At 44.9% G+C, this 18,865-nt stretch overlaps 1 protein-coding gene across 1 annotated transcript in view; it reads left to right on the top strand.

Annotated features, from left to right (window-relative positions):
- The first annotated feature begins 3,461 nt into the window (after positions 1-3,461).
- Positions 3,462-18,865, top strand: part of LOC308290384 (myelin protein zero-like protein 2) — a 66,715-nt gene continuing 51,311 nt past the window's right edge. Inside the window, exon 1 of the mRNA XM_080732191.1 lies at positions 3,462-3,681. Coding sequence (XP_080588317.1) covers positions 3,618-3,681 — 64 coding nt within the window. The 5' untranslated portion in view covers positions 3,462-3,617. The remainder of the gene's footprint in view (positions 3,682-18,865) is intronic.

Here is an 18,865-nt window from a genome sequence, read left to right as displayed (position 1 = left end):
AGAGAGAGAGAGAGATGCATGCATGCATGCATAGTAATTTTCATGTTTTATTGATAGTCAGTGTGCCATATCAACATAATTATGTTTAATTATGACACCACATACAAATGTTATATTTCCAACTGATCTGGACTGTCCATAGGCTGTACATAACTTTTGGCTCGTATTTAGAAATATTTCCACGTCAACACACGCACGTACGCACATACATATACATGCTGGTGCTGTCGCAAGCTCATGTGTTTGTGTCCTCTTCTAGAGCAGCTAGACCTCACTCTGACATCGCTGTTGTGTCTGGTTGGTGCACGCCACAGCTTATACTGGCTTATACTGAGGCCTTACACACGCAGACAGACACACACACACACACACACACACACACACGCACACGCACACGCACACGCACGCACACACTCTGCAAACAGGCATCAATAGGCGTCGATTCAGATCCAGTCAATACAAGCATGGCTGCTGTCATTACTGTTACAATTACATTTACATTATCATTACCATGACATTACAGCATGCTGTCACTGTCAGCTGTACCACAGGGTCCTTATGGCACAGGCTGGCCGCTGTCAGTTACATTAGTATACATCCAATTACATTACATTCCAATCAATGCAATTCCATTCCATTCAGAGGAGCTGTATTGACATGACCAAACATATGTTCACATTGTCACAGGTGTCATAAAGAAAGGCAGACAACCAGCTGCTGCTGTTATTAAAGCTCACACAGCTTAATTCAAATGATTGCCCTCCTTCTATGACTATGGAGTCCATGTAGATCAGGGGTTCCCAATCTTTTTTGTCTCAGGTCACCCCATAAATATTTTTAATCCGAGGCACCCCTACATTATAATGTTCACTCCCAGCACCTTATATTTATAGCATATATCGTTGTTTTCAGGTGGAAACGTCCAAAACCGTTCGTTTTGTATTTATCATCTATAAAATGTACTGGGAACCCAGAGATCTATTATCTATTATGTGTGTGTGTGTGTGTGGAGGGGAGACCCCGGGTGTGGGGTCTGGGTTCAAAATGGACCCTGCCCCAGCCAGTCCTGTGTATAGCTCTCTCTCTCTGGGCCATTTTCATAATCAAATATGTAATCAAGCTTCCTTGACAGTGTAACTGTAATCTAATTATACGTTTTAGGGTTAGGTCATTATAGTTGATTTGTTTCTCCGTAATACGATTATGTGATCTCTTATTAGTTTACATGCGGTCGATTAGGCTTCTTCTAGAAGACAGAGGCTGTTGTAGTCTCCTGTAGTTCAAATAACAATGGAAGATGTGGGCTGGAGTCAATGTTTATCAACATTACAGCATTCTAAACTTTGTGCGGTCAAAAACCGAAGGGAAAAACTGAAGCATGGCCTACATCTGGTTTAGACATGGCTTACATCTGGTGTAGATATGGCCTACATCTGGCCTACATCTGGCCTAGATATGGCCTACATCTGGTCTACATCTGGTCTAGATATGGCCTACATCTGGTCTAGATATGGCCTACATCTGGTCTAGATATGGCCTACATCTGGTCTAGACATGGCCTACATCTGATCTGGACTAGATATGGCCTACATCTGATCTGGTCTAGACATGGCCTACATCTGATCTGGTCTAGACATGGCCTACATCTGATCTGGTCTAGACATGGCCTACATCTGATCTGGACTAGATATGGCCTACATCTTGGCACGAACGGCTCAAAGCCCAGGATCCCATTGGCCAAGCTTCGCAGGACACGCTGTGATTGGCCAGAAATTAACTCATAAATATCACTGCTCACTTCACACTATGTGTGGTTTTTATTCTATTAACGCGATCACTTTTAATCTGTAAACTTAATAAAGCTCAGAGAGACAAACATTTGACATTATAACAGCATTCACCTTTCTTTAAGTTTGGATGGGTAACTGTTTATATTTACTATGAGATTGTTATTTACTTTTGATACCTAAATAGGCTACAGTACCTGTAGGCCTACATTAGGTTGTGGTAGGCCTGGCCTGCTCATGGCTTTCACCAGTCATTTCCTACTGAGTATCTTTATTTTTATGGTAATTTCTCTCCGCCTCTTGTAAAAAACCCAAACCAGACAGTACAGTAAGTGTTTGCGTAACAGCCTTTCCTTGGTAGCCTACCAAGTATGTGTGAGAGAGAGAGCCTTGGTATCAATGGTATGTGTGCGTGAGAGAGAGAGAGAGAGAGAGAGAGAGAGAGAGAGAGAGAGAGAGAGAGAGAGAGAGAGAGCCTTGGTATCAATGGCATGTGTGAGAGAGAGAGAGAGAGAGAGAGAGAGAGAGAGAGAGAGAGAGGATTGTCAAAGGTTTTTAAGCAGCAGTAAAACAGGTTGGATGACAATCAGCTTCAAGTGTTTCACCAAGAACCAGAGAATGGAGGAGGAAAGGAGTGTTGCAGGGCTGTAAAGTAACTACGTACATCTACTTAAGTACTGTACTGAAGTAGATAGATAGATAGATAGATAGATAGATAGATAGATAGATAGATAGATAGATAGATAGATAGATAGGTAGATAGATAGATAGATAGATAGATAGATAGATAGATAGATAGATAGATAGATAGATACCTTTATTATCCCTAGGGGGGGAATCAGTTGCCCAGAGGCAGCACAGCAGTATAAGGTTATTTACAAAGTTACAGAGAAGTGAGAAAAAAGATAGAAAAATAAAAAACAAGAACAGAGTACAGCAAAGAGCAAGGTACGTCAAGAAAGGGAACGAATAATAGCCTATAGTCCTATAAAGAGTCCTTATATGCACAACTATTAATATAGTACAGTGCCCCCAAATCAAATTGACCATAACAGTCAAGAAGTTATAGACTACAATTTTGAGGTGGTTGTACTTTACTTGAGTATTTCCTATTTCCAATACTTTTACTTCTACTCCACTACATCTTGGATTCAAATAGGCCTATTGTAGGCCTACTTTTTACTTCACATAATAGTTGAAAACAACTTTAGTTACTAGTTTGGCTGCTTCTAGATTTTGATTATTATCACAAAAAATGCTATTTGAAAATAGCAGATCTAAAAGCTCACAAGGCGTCTCATCAAGATGCACCGTGAGCTTGTAGCTCTGCTATTTTCAAAAGATTTTTTTTTTGTGGCATGTGAATGAATGGCATTCTGCATATTAATGAGTAGCCTCATTTTAATCAAGCAAATTGAATTCTGGACTTTAACAAGTTAAATCAGCAACAGTCAACAGATTATTTCTACATTGCAGCATTGGTACTTGTACTTATTAAGTAAAACATTTCAGTACTTTCTTCCCACCAGTGATTGCCGTTTACTCCGCCCGGAAAAGGTGGAGGGGGGGCGGCGACGACATCACAGGGCAGACAGCGGCGAGTTGAGACGCGTCTCATTCTCATTCCACTCCCACTCTCTCTACGTGTCTGATCTCTGATCACTGCAGTGTGGAGGAGAGAGCAGATCCAGACTGTTATCAACCGCCTTTCCTACCTTGTTTACCGGCTGAAGGAGCCTCCAGGCTGGGCTGATAGACGAGCTGTTGGTGGAGGATTGATTCCCAGGGTGTTTGGGTTGATTTGGAGACGCCACTCCGCCGCGGACCATCATGTTGTTGTTGTTGTGCGTAAAGAGGCTGTGTTTGGTGGTCCTGGTCCTGTCTGGACTCGCAGGTGAGAGGATTTCACTCTGTTTCCTTTTCTGTTTGCTTTCTTCCTGGGCTTTCTGCCAAACACACCGACCCTCACACACTGTAGTGAAGCCAAAATACACAATCTGTTGGCTTATCTGCGGAGTTTTAACTCTGAACACAAACAACAAGATATTTACTACAGTAACAGAGACTGTTTGGAAGAACGGGGCTGTTATTATTTTCCACATTAGTAGATCAGTGGTTCTCAAAGTGCAGGAGGTGCAGTGACTCCCACAGGGGGTCCTTGAGTGGGTTCCACTTCCAGGGGGTCCCCAGCTTCATGGATGAGTTCCAGGAGGTTCCCAGCTTCATGGATGGATTCCAGGGGGTCCCCAGCTTTATGGATTGTGATTAATTGTGGATAGTTGAGAATCAAATGGACCCAGTTTACGGTCGGGGTCAGTCAGTAGCTTAAAACACAATTTCACCCACTTGTTTAAACTCGTGGTATGTGACACACTGACACTTTACAGTCTGCTCTGGTTCTGATTCTAACGCGATTCAATGTGGACACGTGAAATGTTGAAGTTTAGAGATCATTGTTTCTCCTGGAACTCTGACTGTGGTTAGGGTAGCAGAAAGTATCATAACATGTCTACGGTGGAGTTTTATGAAAGAAACTCTTTGCAGGTAGAAAGAGGATACTCCGAGCTTTCCATACCTCAATAGTCTATAGGTGAATTTGAAGTTGTAATCAGATAGCAAAAAAAAAAACTGTTTTGATGCATTGGCTGCCTATGGGAGGTATTGCAACCCTAGATTCATCCGATTAAAATAAAATCTAGTGTTGCAATTTGCGGCTACATTGACCCATAGGCCTACAATACAAGTCTGTAACTCTGACGGGTTCATTTGGTTCCATTTGTACACTGTCAGAGTTAAGCTAAGGGGAGACCTTGACATGTTAAAGTTATTATCTCTCTATTTCTACGTGTCATTATTTCTAGTCTAAATAAGATAAGGTAGAGTTTCAAAGGGAACGTGTGATGATCTCCGCTGGGAGTCTCAGTTTCACCCACATCTCCAAACTAAGCGCGCAGGCAGCGCTCCGTGCGTCACGGGGGGAAGTGGGGGACTTGGCACCGAGCGACCCGCTGGTCCGCCGGACAATCCCTTGGCCAGGGGTTTAAACGGACCGCCGGCCCGGCCGGCAGGGCCACCCGGCCTGGCGGGGTAATAATGGCTGTTTGTTTCTGGGAATCATCAAGCAACCGCCGAGCATTGTCCCGTTGTGTGCTGGCTTTCCTGTAGTTTACTGTATCCGTAGTTTACACACGCATGTACGCACGCACGCATGCACGCACGCGCGCACGCAGGCATGCACGCGCGCACACACACACACACACACACACACACACACACACACACACACACACACACACGGTTCCTGTTTCCCATAAGGACATCACATGCAGGATGTTTCAAATGCATCAGAACAACTTCCAGGATCTGTTGTTTGTTTCTGTTCTGTTCTGAGTGTTATTACAATCAGTCTCATTACTCATATTAACAGGAATGAATGTGTGGACTCTGAATGAACCTTTAACCTCGGCTGGCATCTCAACTAACTGTCCTGGGCATAGTGTATGTGGGGAGGAATCTAAACATTGGTCAACAATAGCATATAGTTGCAAACTCACAATAAGCTCATATTGGCTATTTTCTTTTATTATATAATTCCTACAAATGTTGTGCTTAATCAGACTTGACTTAATTTGTCTCTAGCTGAACTTAAATAGTTCATATTGATTAAATCTCTAATAGATATAGTGTGTTTACCAACAGTGTACAGCCATAACAGTCACACACAGACTGTATTTATGAATATTAAATGTTATTTGTACAGCACCTTTAATGACATGAAATGCAGCGCGCTTTACAGAGCAGAAATGAAGCACAAGTGCTTAACAGAAAAACAATAAAGAAGAAATAAATGTAAAAACATAAAACATTTAAAACTTCAATAAGGACTCTACCATAAAAACCAAACAGTGCAGACATCTATATATGACATATATGTGTGCCCTCACCCTTCTCTCTCTGTCTAAATACAGTCGAGGTCGAGGTTGTGAAATCAGTGAATTATATGATATTGTCAGCGTAGCTTCCAGCGTGGGTATCCTTTCTCTAACCTGTTCTTAACCCCAGCTGGGATGGACTTAATTTAACCTTCTTCCTTCTGTGGCAAAACAGACTGGCATCATTAATATCAGCTGTTGTTGCTGCTGTTCTTCATCCAAACAGGAGGAAACAGTGGAGTCCTTTAAGCCTGCAGTCATGAGACAGACTGAGGCTAATGCAGTTATTCCTGTGTGAAATGACTCTCATTGAAATGCTCATGACACGACGATCATCAGTGTGTGATGGATGGACCGTGGCTGACGCTCTGCTTTGATAAGTCCTTTACAGCAGCCCTTCTCAAAGCTGAGAGTGTGAGCGCTCCACATGTAGCCTTACACTCAGTTACAGTTACAGACCTGTAAGGGTCCATTTGGTTATTATTCTTAAAGGTCAATCATTTAGCTGGATCCCCCTCCAGGACCCCTCCTCTTTGTGAGCCATTGATTCACATCTACTCTATCCCTCTGATAGAACACATTATGAGTATAGGGATGGAGCCCTAAACAAGGGTAGCTCGATAACCCGATAACTGATTTATTGATTACCCGGTATCAATAAGCTTTGGGCTTATCAAGCTTGTTATGGAGCATAGCAGCCCATGATGTCATGTTTAAACAATCAATACAAGAGGTGATCAAGAAATTATTACAGTACTATTCATAATATAAAGTCATTTAACGCTTATTGCACACTAATGAATGACTGTTTTAATAATATTTTTACTTACTGTCAATTGTCATCTTCATAGATGGTGGTCAGCCACAAACCCAGTCGCCAACAACTGGCCAATAAAAAAAGATACCAGTTCTGTTCTGAATTTCATATTTTTCCACAACATGTTAGAAAAGGCTCCATAGTGGGCTGGATAAAAGCCCTGTTCAATAAGCAGGATCGATAAGGTGCTCGTTATCAATAAAAATGAATGATCTCCGTCACTAATTATAAGGGAATGACTGAGGCGGGTCACAAGAGAGTCATAAACAACAATGTTCATGTGATAGTGTCTGTAGCAGGGGTCCCTGGATCCCAGTGATAGTGTCTGTAGCAGGGGTCCCTGGATCCCAGTGATAGTGTCTGTAGCAGGGGTCCCTGGATCCCAGTGATGGTGTCTGTAGCAGGGGTCCCTGGATCCCAGTGATAGTGTCTAGCAGGGGTCCCTGGATCCCAGTGATAGTGTCTAGCAGGGGTCCCTGGATCCCAGTGATAGTGTCTAGCAGGGGTCCCTGGAGTCTGGACCCCTGTGATAAATGTGCTTTTCCTGTCCTGTCTGGCTTTGTTTTGGAAGTTCCATTTATACTTCAGCGTAGGACGGTGTCTACTTTTAACATTAAGTGCTTCTTTCTATTGTTTTGGTCCAACCAGTCTGTGTTGCCATGTCTGCTTATTATAGGTGACCTTTTGTCTGTAAAGTCCCTTGTAAATATGAGTAGTTTTCTGGGTTGCCTTTTTTGTGGGGGTTTGTTTGTAGAGTGTAGAACTTTGTTTATTTGGGCTTGCTTTTAAAGTGTAGTTGTTTACTATTTGGGTATTTCTTCCTAATGTTATTTAATCTCAATTATATCTCAAACATTTTCATGTTCTCTCTCAAAATGTTTCTTTAACTTCCAAGATTATTTGAAAATAGCAGATCTACAAGCTCACAATGCGACCCGGTGGTACACACTGTGAATGTGTGCAGTATAGTACAGTATATGATGATATGATGCAAACATGTGGTCTAATTATAGACGCTTCTTTTTGGTTCTTGTTTTCATAGACCTGTCTGCTTGTTTCTCTGGTCAAATCTGGCAACACTGTGGTGAAAAGTAGCTTTATGACTCGACCATAAAAAGAGTGACATGTGTCAACATGCACACACACACACACACACACACACACACACACACACACACACACACACACACACACACACACACACACACACACACACACACACACACATTATTTTAACAGTTTACAAGCTTGGTATTTAGCAGACGCTCTGTTCAGAATGGCTTGTTTATTGAACTCAGTAAACAAGGTAAATAATCACATAGATCTAGGTTACCAGGCAGACAATGCACCTCTATAGCATCTCTGTCTGTCTAGACAATTATCTAAATAACTGAGTGTGTGGTCTAGAAAAGAACAAAACAAAACGAGTGGCCAAGAATACATATGTCTGCATATCTTGGTCAGTCGCTATAGCAGGGTTCCCCAATAGGCGGCCCGCGGGGGGCTACTGTCAGGCTACTGTCAGGCCCCCACCAACCCCAGTAATAATGGTGGTATAAGAGCAGCAACAACACTAGTATATCGTGTTGTCGGGTGGAAACCTTGTATCTCCAAATGTGTGCGTTCTTTCGCAATTCATACAAGGCTGTCGCACAAAATTAGTGAAAACAGCAGATCTACAAGCACACAAGGCCTCGCGGTGCGAGGCGTTGTGTGCTTGTAGATCGGCTGTTTTCACTTGTTTAAATAATTTTTAAAATAATAAATTCAAAACGAACGGTTTTGGACATACAAGGTTTCCACCCGACAACGATGAAAACTGTCGCTGGAGTAGTGGGAACGCCACCGTCGCCCCCTGCAATGTTGTGGCCCTCGGCTTGGTACCCTAGACATGATTCGGCCCTTAGGGAAAAATAATTGGGGAACCCTGGGCTATAGCATCAATACAAAGACAATGTTGATATCAAAGGTTACAGGGACAGACAGTGGGATTTTAGTGTTATGGTCATTGATAAAACATTGACAGTCTTTGTGTGAACCTGCTCATCTGTAAATTGATTATCAGCTATTATGATTATACTAGGAGGAGGATTCTTTCCAAAAAAGTGTACACAGAGTTAAAATTAGGTTTATGTGGCCACACCCACCAGTTCATTAAGTATGCCTGGTTGTCATGGTGGGTGGTGACCCAGCTGAAGTTAGCCACACCCACAGTGTTGGACGAATGGTAAAAGGGGAGGGGATGATTATATGATGTCATTTTATCTGTGTTACTGTTTTTGGATCGGCACTTTTGACCCACAAGGTGTCAGCCTCCAGGAAGAATCCCCACATACAAAGGGAATACATAATTGCTCATAACGACCACACCAGGGGGTCTAATGAAGTACTGTCAACCTCCTAGACACATGAAAACCAGAAAAAGTACAAAACTATGGCACCACCTCTTTAAACCAAATTACATCAACACCTTGACCAGTACAACTGTTATTGAATATAGGAAGCAATGTTAATTTCTTATTATGCTGTTTTATTTTGAACATATTGGCCTTGGAACTGGACTTTTGATGTACATGTTTCTAAGCATAATGCTGTATTCAGGGGAAGGGGGTACTCAGCTTCAGTAATCAGTATAAGGATGTACTGTAACTGTAGTCACTGTAGGCATACGAAGGACCACACTCTGTAGTATAAGGATGTACTGTAACTGTAGTCACTGTAGGCATACGAAGGACCACACTCTGTAGTATAAGGATGTACTGTAACTGTAGTCACTGTAGGCATACGAAGGACCACACTCTGTAGTATAAGGATGTACTGTAACTGTAGTCACTGTAGGCATACGAAGGACCACACTCTGTAGTATAAGGATGTACTGTAACTGTAGTCACTGTAGGCATACGAAGGACCACACTCTGTAGTATAAGGATGTACTGTAACTGTAGTCACTGTAGGCATACGAAGGACCACACTCTGTAGTATAAGGATGTACTGTAACTGTAGTCACTGTAGGCATACGAAGGACCACACTCTGTAGTATAAGGATGTACTGTAACTGTAGTCACTGTAGGCATACGAAGGACCACACTCTGTAGTATAAGGATGTACTGTAACTGTAGTCACTGTAGGCATACGAAGGACCACACTCTGGCATGGTGTCACTGTTGTGTTTGGTTGGTGCACGCAACAGCTTATACTGGCTTATACTGAGGCCTTACACACACACACACACACACACACACACACACACACACACACACACACACACACACACACACACACACACACACACACACACACACACACACACACACACACACACACACAGGGACATGCAGTCTAATATTTACATTCAGCAGGCTGTAACAGACATATCCGCTGATGTTTGCAGACACACAGGGACACACTGTCCACTATTTACATTTACCACAGCCTGCATGTAGCAGACCCAGCTCCTCTAATCCAGTCCTGTATTTACATTTGCCACAGGTTGTAGCAGCAGACTCCTCTCCTCTAATCCGGTCCTGGTAACAACAATCCCAGGTCCATGTAACACTAACAGCCTTGTGTCTTTCTCTTTCTTTTGACACGCTGAACGGGACACTCCTCATGTCTTTGTGCTGAGTGGAGGAGGGAGGGGCTGAGGGGTCAGGGTTGACAATGAGACGCTTGAATTCAAAGTAAACACCGTCCCTACCACACTCTAGGTCTGTCACAGCTATTACATAATGGTCTAATCTATAGTATTTTACATAATAATGGAAATGGCAGATCTACAAGATCTACAAGATCTACAAGATCTACAAGATCTACAAGATCTACAAGATCTACAAGGCATTTCATTAATAAGTATATTTCTGCCCGACAGCCGAGATAAAGCTATAGATTGTGTTGAAGTTTCAGTGTATGTGAAGCTCTGTTTCCACTGGGAGGAGCCAGGGGGTCCCTGGGGGTCCCTGTAAAGCTATAGATTGTGTTGAAGTTTCAGTGTATGTGAAGCTCTGTTTCCACTGGGAGGAGCCAGGGGGTCCCTGGGGGTCCCTGTAAAGCTATAGATTGTGTTGAAGTTTCAGTGTATGTGAAGCTCTGTTTCCACTGGGAGGAGCCAGGGGGTCCCTGGGGGTCCCTGTAAAGCTATAGATTGTGTTGAAGTTTCAGTGTATGTGAAGCTCTGTTTCCACTGGGAGGAGCCAGGGGGTCCCTGGGGGTCCCTGTAAAGCTATAGATTGTGTTGAAGTTTCAGTGTATGTGAAGCTCTGTTTCCACTGGGAGGAGCCAGGGGGTCCCTGGGGGTCCCTGTAAAGCTATAGATTGTGTTGAAGTTTCAGTGTATGTGAAGCTCTGTTTCCACTGGGAGGAGCCAGGGGGTCCCTGGGGGTCCCTGTAAAGCTATAGATTGTGTTGAAGTTTCAGTGTATGTGAAGCTCTGTTTCCACTGGGAGGAGCCAGGGGGTCCCTGTACAGATATAGATTGTGTTGAAGTTTCAGTGAGGAGCCAGGGGGTCCCTGGGGGTCCCTGTAAAGCTATAGATTGTGTTGAAGTTTCAGTGTATGTGAAGCTCTGTTTCCACTGGGAGGAGCCAGGGGGTCCCTGGGGGTCCCTGTAAAGCTATAGATTGTGTTGAAGTTTCAGTGTATGTGAAGCTCTGTTTCCACTGGGAGGAGCCAGGGGGTCCCTGGGGGTCCCTGTAAAGCTATAGATTGTGTTGAAGTTTCAGTGTATGTGAAGCTCTGTTTCCACTGGGAGGAGCCAGGGGGTCCCTGGGGGTCCCTGTAAAGCTATAGATTGTGTTGAAGTTTCAGTGTATGTGAAGCTCTGTTTCCACTGGGAGGAGCCAGGGGGTCCCTGGGGGTCCCTGTAAAGCTATAGATTGTGTTGAAGTTTCAGTGTATGTGAAGCTCTGTTTCCACTGGGAGGAGCCAGGGGGTCCCTGGGGGTCCCTGTAAAGCTATAGATTGTGTTGAAGTTTCAGTGTATGTGAAGCTCTGTTTCCACTGGGAGGAGCCAGGGGGTCCCTGGGGGTCCCTGTAAAGCTATAGATTGTGTTGAAGTTTCAGTGTATGTGAAGCTCTGTTTCCACTGGGAGGAGCCAGGGGGTCCCTGGGGGTCCCTGTAAAGCTATAGATTGTGTTGAAGTTTCAGTGTATGTGAAGCTCTGTTTCCACTGGGAGGAGCCAGGGGGTCCCTGGGGGTCCCTGTAAAGCTATAGATTGTGTTGAAGTTTCAGTGTATGTGAAGCTCTGTTTCCACTGGGAGGAGCCAGGGGGTCCCTGGGGGTCCCTGTAAAGCTATAGATTGTGTTGAAGTTTCAGTGTATGTGAAGCTCTGTTTCCACTGGGAGGAGCCAGGGGGTCCCTGTACAGATATAGATTGTGTTGAAGTTTCAGTGAGGAGCCAGGGGGTCCCTGGGGGTCCCTGTAAAGCTATAGATTGTGTTGAAGTTTCAGTGTATGTGAAGCTCTGTTTCCACTGGGAGGAGCCAGGGGGTCCCTGGGGGTCCCTGTAAAGCTATAGATTGTGTTGAAGTTTCAGTGTATGTGAAGCTCTGTTTCCACTGGGAGGAGCCAGGGGGTCCCTGGGGGTCCCTGTAAAGCTATAGATTGTGTTGAAGTTTCAGTGTATGTGAAGCTCTGTTTCCACTGGGAGGAGCCAGGGGGTCCCTGGGGGTCCCTGTAAAGCTATAGATTGTGTTGAAGTTTCAGTGTATGTGAAGCTCTGTTTCCACTGGGAGGAGCCAGGGGGTCCCTGGGGGTCCCTGTAAAGCTATAGATTGTGTTGAAGTTTCAGTGTATGTGAAGCTCTGTTTCCACTGGGAGGAGCCAGGGGGTCCCTGGGGGTCCCTGTAAAGCTATAGATTGTGTTGAAGTTTCAGTGTATGTGAAGCTCTGTTTCCACTGGGAGGAGCCAGGGGGTCCCTGGGGGTCCCTGTAAAGCTATAGATTGTGTTGAAGTTTCAGTGTATGTGAAGCTCTGTTTCCACTGGGAGGAGCCAGGGGGTCCCTGGGGGTCCCTGTAAAGCTATAGATTGTGTTGAAGTTTCAGTGTATGTGAAGCTCTGTTTCCACTGGGAGGAGCCAGGGGGTCCCTGGGGGTCCCTGTAAAGCTATAGATTGTGTTGAAGTTTCAGTGTATGTGAAGCTCTGTTTCCACTGGGAGGAGCCAGGGGGTCCCTGGGGGTCCCTGTAAAGCTATAGATTGTGTTGAAGTTTCAGTGTATGTGAAGCTCTGTTTCCACTGGGAGGAGCCAGGGGGTCCCTGGGGGTCCCTGTAAAGCTATAGATTGTGTTGAAGTTTCAGTGTATGTGAAGCTCTGTTTCCACTGGGAGGAGCCAGGGGGTCCCTGGGGGTCCCTGTAAAGCTATAGATTGTGTTGAAGTTTCAGTGTATGTGAAGCTCTGTTTCCACTGGGAGGAGCCAGGGGGTCCCTGGGGGTCCCTGTAAAGCTATAGATTGTGTTGAAGTTTCAGTGTATGTGAAGCTCTGTTTCCACTGGGAGGAGCCAGGGGGTCCCTGGGGGTCCCTGTAAAGCTATAGATTGTGTTGAAGTTTCAGTGTATGTGAAGCTCTGTTTCCACTGGGAGGAGCCAGGGGGTCCCTGGGGGTCCCTGTAAAGCTATAGATTGTGTTGAAGTTTCAGTGTATGTGAAGCTCTGTTTCCACTGGGAGGAGCCAGGGGGTCCCTGGGGGTCCCTGTAAAGCTATAGATTGTGTTGAAGTTTCAGTGTATGTGAAGCTCTGTTTCCACTGGGAGGAGCCAGGGGGTCCCTGGGGGTCCCTGTAAAGCTATAGATTGTGTTGAAGTTTCAGTGTATGTGAAGCTCTGTTTCCACTGGGAGGAGCCAGGGGGTCCCTGGGGGTCCCTGTAAAGCTATAGATTGTGTTGAAGTTTCAGTGTATGTGAAGCTCTGTTTCCACTGGGAGGAGCCAGGGGGTCCCTGGGGGTCCCTGTAAAGCTATAGATTGTGTTGAAGTTTCAGTGTATGTGAAGCTCTGTTTCCACTGGGAGGAGCCAGGGGGTCCCTGGGGGTCCCTGTAAAGCTATAGATTGTGTTGAAGTTTCAGTGTATGTGAAGCTCTGTTTCCACTGGGAGGAGCCAGGGGGTCCCTGGGGGTCCCTGTAAAGCTATAGATTGTGTTGAAGTTTCAGTGTATGTGAAGCTCTGTTTCCACTGGGAGGAGCCAGGGGGTCCCTGGGGGTCCCTGTAAAGCTATAGATTGTGTTGAAGTTTCAGTGTATGTGAAGCTCTGTTTCCACTGGGAGGAGCCAGGGGGTCCCTGGGGGTCCCTGTAAAGCTATAGATTGTGTTGAAGTTTCAGTGTATGTGAAGCTCTGTTTCCACTGGGAGGAGCCAGGGGGTCCCTGGGGGTCCCTGTAAAGCTATAGATTGTGTTGAAGTTTCAGTGTATGTGACAGCTCTGTTTCCACTGGGAGGAGCCAGGGGGTCCCTGGGGGTCCCTGTAAAGCTATAGATTGTGTTGAAGTTTCAGTGTATGTGAAGCTCTGTTTCCACTGGGAGGAGCCAGGGGGTCCCTGGGGGTCCCTGTAAAGCTATAGATTGTGTTGAAGTTTCAGTGTATGTGACAGCTCTGTTTCCACTGGGAGGAGCCAGGTATGGTCCATATTCTGTTATACAACAGGTAGTTGGGCTCTCAATGGAAAACAGGCTCTCCAACCGTGCATATAACGAGCACTACTGCACGGTCTCTCATCAAGTAAAGAAATCAGCTGCGTTGGTCACGAATGAGAGCAAGCGCTCCTCTCTCCCCACACTATGCTAGGCGGCTAGGCTAGTGGTTTTCATGTGACGTTCAGGGACACAGTAGCTAAATGTGGCATTAAAAAATTACAAATTCGTATCGAATATCTTAATTACAATGAAATGAAGTTGACATGTTTCTTTTAAGGGCAACAGTTGTATAATCGCAATATTACACTGGAGGGTCTGCATTAACACGGTTATCCTGCACTTGAGCCCTGCCTACGGAACTCGCCTGTCGGCTCCTTCCTGCGGCAAGGCTGTCGATAACCATGTTAATGCACGCCCTCTCGTGTAATATTGCTTAAATAAACCACATAGTACCATATACACACCAATGGTACATTACAGTGTGTGGAACCCTGCTAGTGATGGGCAATCCCGTTCATTTCAGTGAATGAATCATTTTATTTACGTTCACGATAATGATCCGTTCAAATGATTTGTTCTTAGCGCGATCGTCCTGTGAAAAACACAATCATGGGAGCGTTTTTATTACGCCGCGAGTAAAGCCTGCCGTCGCCTCCTGTCTGCCGGCCGGGGTTATTAGGGGGAGGGGCGGGGGTGTGAATGAAAGTGTGAAAGACCCATTTCAGGCATTTGAAGGAATCGTTCACAAGTCTTGCTAATGTTTCGATTCTTAACAACAACAAATCACTCATGAACGACACATCACTAAACCCTATACCATACACTAGATATACTGTACATACATACATACATCAGGCTTGTCAACTCTCCTGGATTTCCCAGGAGTCTCCTGGATTTTGACCCCATCTCCTGGCATGCTCCAGGATTGGCAAATCTCCTGGATTTCTCCTGGATTTGGTATCAAACTCCCCAAATTCACCAGAACAAATTACATCTACTATGTTAATTTTTTTCTGGGGGAGGACCCCCAGACCCCCCGCTTTAGAGGTGGGGGCAATGCATGCAAATTTAGGCTGAAATTGTACACATGCTAGTAAAGTAATCCTGATAAATGTATCAAACATGCACAAAATTCAACAGAACACAGGAAAATATATCTGTTAATACGTTTTGGGGAGAGCACCCCCCAGACCCTGGTTGGGGAGTTCCGCGCACCCCCCAAAAAATAAATCTCCTGGATTCTGACAGTCCAATGTTGACAACCCTGACATACATGCATGCTGCAAGCATGTATACACACTATGTTAATGTGTTTTAATTCAAAGAAAACACTAGTCTAGTACCACACACACACACACACACACACACACACACACACACACACACACACACACACACACACACACACACACACACACACACACACACACACACCCCAATATAGATAACATACAGAGCATGCTAGTGTGTTCTAATTCAAAGTAAACACCTGCAACCCTACTCATGACCTCACACCAACAGACAAACATAGACACTCTACTACGCTACAGAGTGTTAATGTGAAGGAACATAGACACTCTACTACGCTACGCTGTGTTAATGTGAAGGAACATAGACACTCTACTACGCTACGCTGTGTTAATGTGAAGGAACATAGACACTCTACTACGCTACAGAGTGTTAATGTGAAGGAACATAGACACTCTACTACGCTACAGAGTGTTAATGTGAAGGAACATAGACACTCTACTACGCTACAGAGTGTTAATGTGAAGGAACATAGACACTCTACTACGCTACAGAGTGTTAATGTGAAGGAACATAGACACTCTACTACGCTACAGAGTGTTAATGTGAAGGAACATAGACACTCTACTACGCTACAGAGTGTTAATGTGAAGGAACATAGACACTCTACTACGCTACAGAGTGTTAATGTGAAGGAACATAGACACTCTACTACGCTACAGAGTGTTAATGTGAAGGAACATAGACACTCTACTACGCTACAGAGTGTTAATGTGAAGGAACATAGACACTCTACTACGCTACAGAGTGTTAATGTGAAGGAACATAGACACTCTACTACGCTACAGAGTGTTAATGTGAAGGAACATAGACACTCTACTACGCTACAGAGTGTTAATGTGAAGGAACATAGACACTCTACTACGCTACAGAGTGTTAATGTGAAGGAACATAGACACTCTACTACGCTACAGAGTGTTAATGTGAAGGCGAGGAACTGTTTGTCTTAGAAGAACGTATCGTCTGCCAAGTGTAAACAGGGATCTGGAGGCCGTGTGTTCGTGCTTGAGTGTGTGTGTCTGTGTGTGTGTGCGCAGTGTGCATAATATCTGGCTGTGTGCGGGCGTGAAGTATTCTGTATGTATGACAGAACGCGCTGCCAAACCCCTGTGCAACATGCATGCGTCGCACGCACGCACGCACGCACGCACGCACGCACGCACGCACGCACGCACGCACGCACGCACGCACGTGCCCGTGGGTGTTGTTGTGTGCTCTTTAAGGGGACGGCATGCAGCGCTCTATGCACATCTGTGCATATTTCATTTGGGTTAGGTAGGGTTGGACAGGGTTAGGTAGGGTTAGGTAGGGTTGGACAGGGTTAGGTAGGGTTAGGTAGGGTTGGACAGGGTTAGGTAGGGTTAGGTAGGGTTGGACAGGGTTAGGTAGGGTTAGGTAGGGTTGGACAGGGTTAGGTAGGGTTAGGTAGGGTTGGACAGGGTTAGGTAGGGTTAGGTAGGGTTGGGCAGGGTTAGGTAGGGTTGGACAGGGTTAGGTAGGGTTAGGTAGGGTTGGACAGGGTTACACACACACACACACACACACACACACACACACACACACACACACACACACAGACACACAGACACACAGACACACACACACAGCCTCCAGATCCCTGTTTACACTTGGCAGACGATACGTTCTTCTAAGACAAACAGTTTTCACATTAACACTCCGTAGCGTAGTAGAGTCTCTATGTTTGTCTGTTGGTGTGAGGCCATGAGTAAGAATACAGGTGTTTTTACTTTGAATTAGAACACACTAGCATGCTGTGTATGTTATCTATATTTGTATTTGTGTGTGTGTGTGTGTGTGTGTGTGTGTGTGTGTGTGTGTGTGTGTGTGTGTGTGTGTGTGTGTGATACTAGACTGGTGTTTTCTTTTAATTAAAACACATTACTATTCTGTGTATGTATCAGGGGCATAGTTCTGCCGATTTAAAATGACTCCAATACGGAACTAAAACTTCCTATGATTGGCCGCTAGTTGCGCTGTTTTCCCCCCCGGCCGATCGCAAAAAGAATTGCCCTCCATTGGATCCCATTCATTTTCCCCTTTCGTTTTCTAACCTTAATTAACCTTTTCATGAATACTGTATGGTTCCTATCGCTAGTTAAAAATTGCCTTTGAATCACCATCATATTCGTTTTGTTGAAATGTGGTCCAATGTATTTTAAAATAAATGATAAAGTTGCGGGGGAGCGTGGCCAACTAAACTAATACCAGCCGGCTGTGTTCTTCTTCGTGTGCTTTATTTCGGGAGGCTCCGACCACATTCTCCCATGTATCCCTGCGTTGCACGTGACTGTTGGCAGCCAATAGCATCTCTGATGCCTTTACAATTCTATGATGGCGACACCCATTCCAAGGGGTAGAAAGAGCCATTTGCGCTGCATAGAAACCAATGGCTTCGCTTCGTCCATATTTTTCTACAGTCTATGGTATGTATGTATGTATGTATGTATGTGTGTGTGTGTGTGTGTGTGTGTGTGTGTGTGTGTGTGTGTGTGTGTGTGTGTGTGTGTGTGTGTGTGTGTGTGTGTGTGTGTGTGTGTGTGTGTGTGTGTGTGTGTGTGTGTGTGTGTGTGTGTGTGTGTTGCGTGCGTGCGTGCGTGCGTGCGTGCGTGCGTGCGTGCGTGCGTGCGTGTGTGTGTATGTATGTGACAGAGTCCATATATGGGAGTAGCCTTATATGGACATATTGTGTCAGTCTCTGTTGTTTCAGCGCTCGCTTCTCGCCCTTAGGGCGTCTTACTGGTTGTACATTCAGTATATTAATATGTAAGTATTTCCTTAGTCCCAGCCCCTCCCCCCTCTCACACACACACACACACACACACACACACACACACACACACACACACACACACACACACACACACACACACACACACACACAGGTTTCCAGAAAGTTGCAGATATCAGTATATCATCAATGAGTCACATCTGATACGACAGGAAGGGTTTTTTAAGAACAATAGCTTAATGAGTTGTGATGAAAGCTGTACTCACAGGTCCCCACAGGACCAGGCATGCTGCTACAGTAACACTGTGGTGTTCTTGTCATAAATTCTTATAAGATTAGAAAACAACGTGATATTTTCTTCACGTGAGAGAGCTCTGTTGACAAGCAGTCTCTTTATGGATGATGTGCTGCAGTGAGAGCATTCCTTCTGCCTAGGTTGTGTTATAATAATGTACTGTGTGTCTTCAACACCTGACTGGAACAAACAGCTTCTCTTACTAGGTAATGAAGAGAGCAAAGTGTTTTCCCATGCCAATGAATCCCTTTTGAATTGAATTAAAGGGAGATTGGGGGCGAGAGATATACAGGCAGAGAGAGAGAGAGAGAGAGACTTATTATTGTTTGCTTTCATAAGCTAGTTTTT

The sequence above is a fragment of the Nannobrachium achirus genome, assembly GCF_963921795.1.
Source record: "Nannobrachium achirus genome assembly, chromosome: 8".
NCBI classification, from domain to species: Eukaryota; Metazoa; Chordata; class Actinopteri; order Myctophiformes; family Myctophidae; genus Nannobrachium; species Nannobrachium achirus.
The sequence above is the reverse complement of the archived record's forward strand: the minus strand, read 5'-3'. Positions and strand labels throughout refer to the sequence as shown.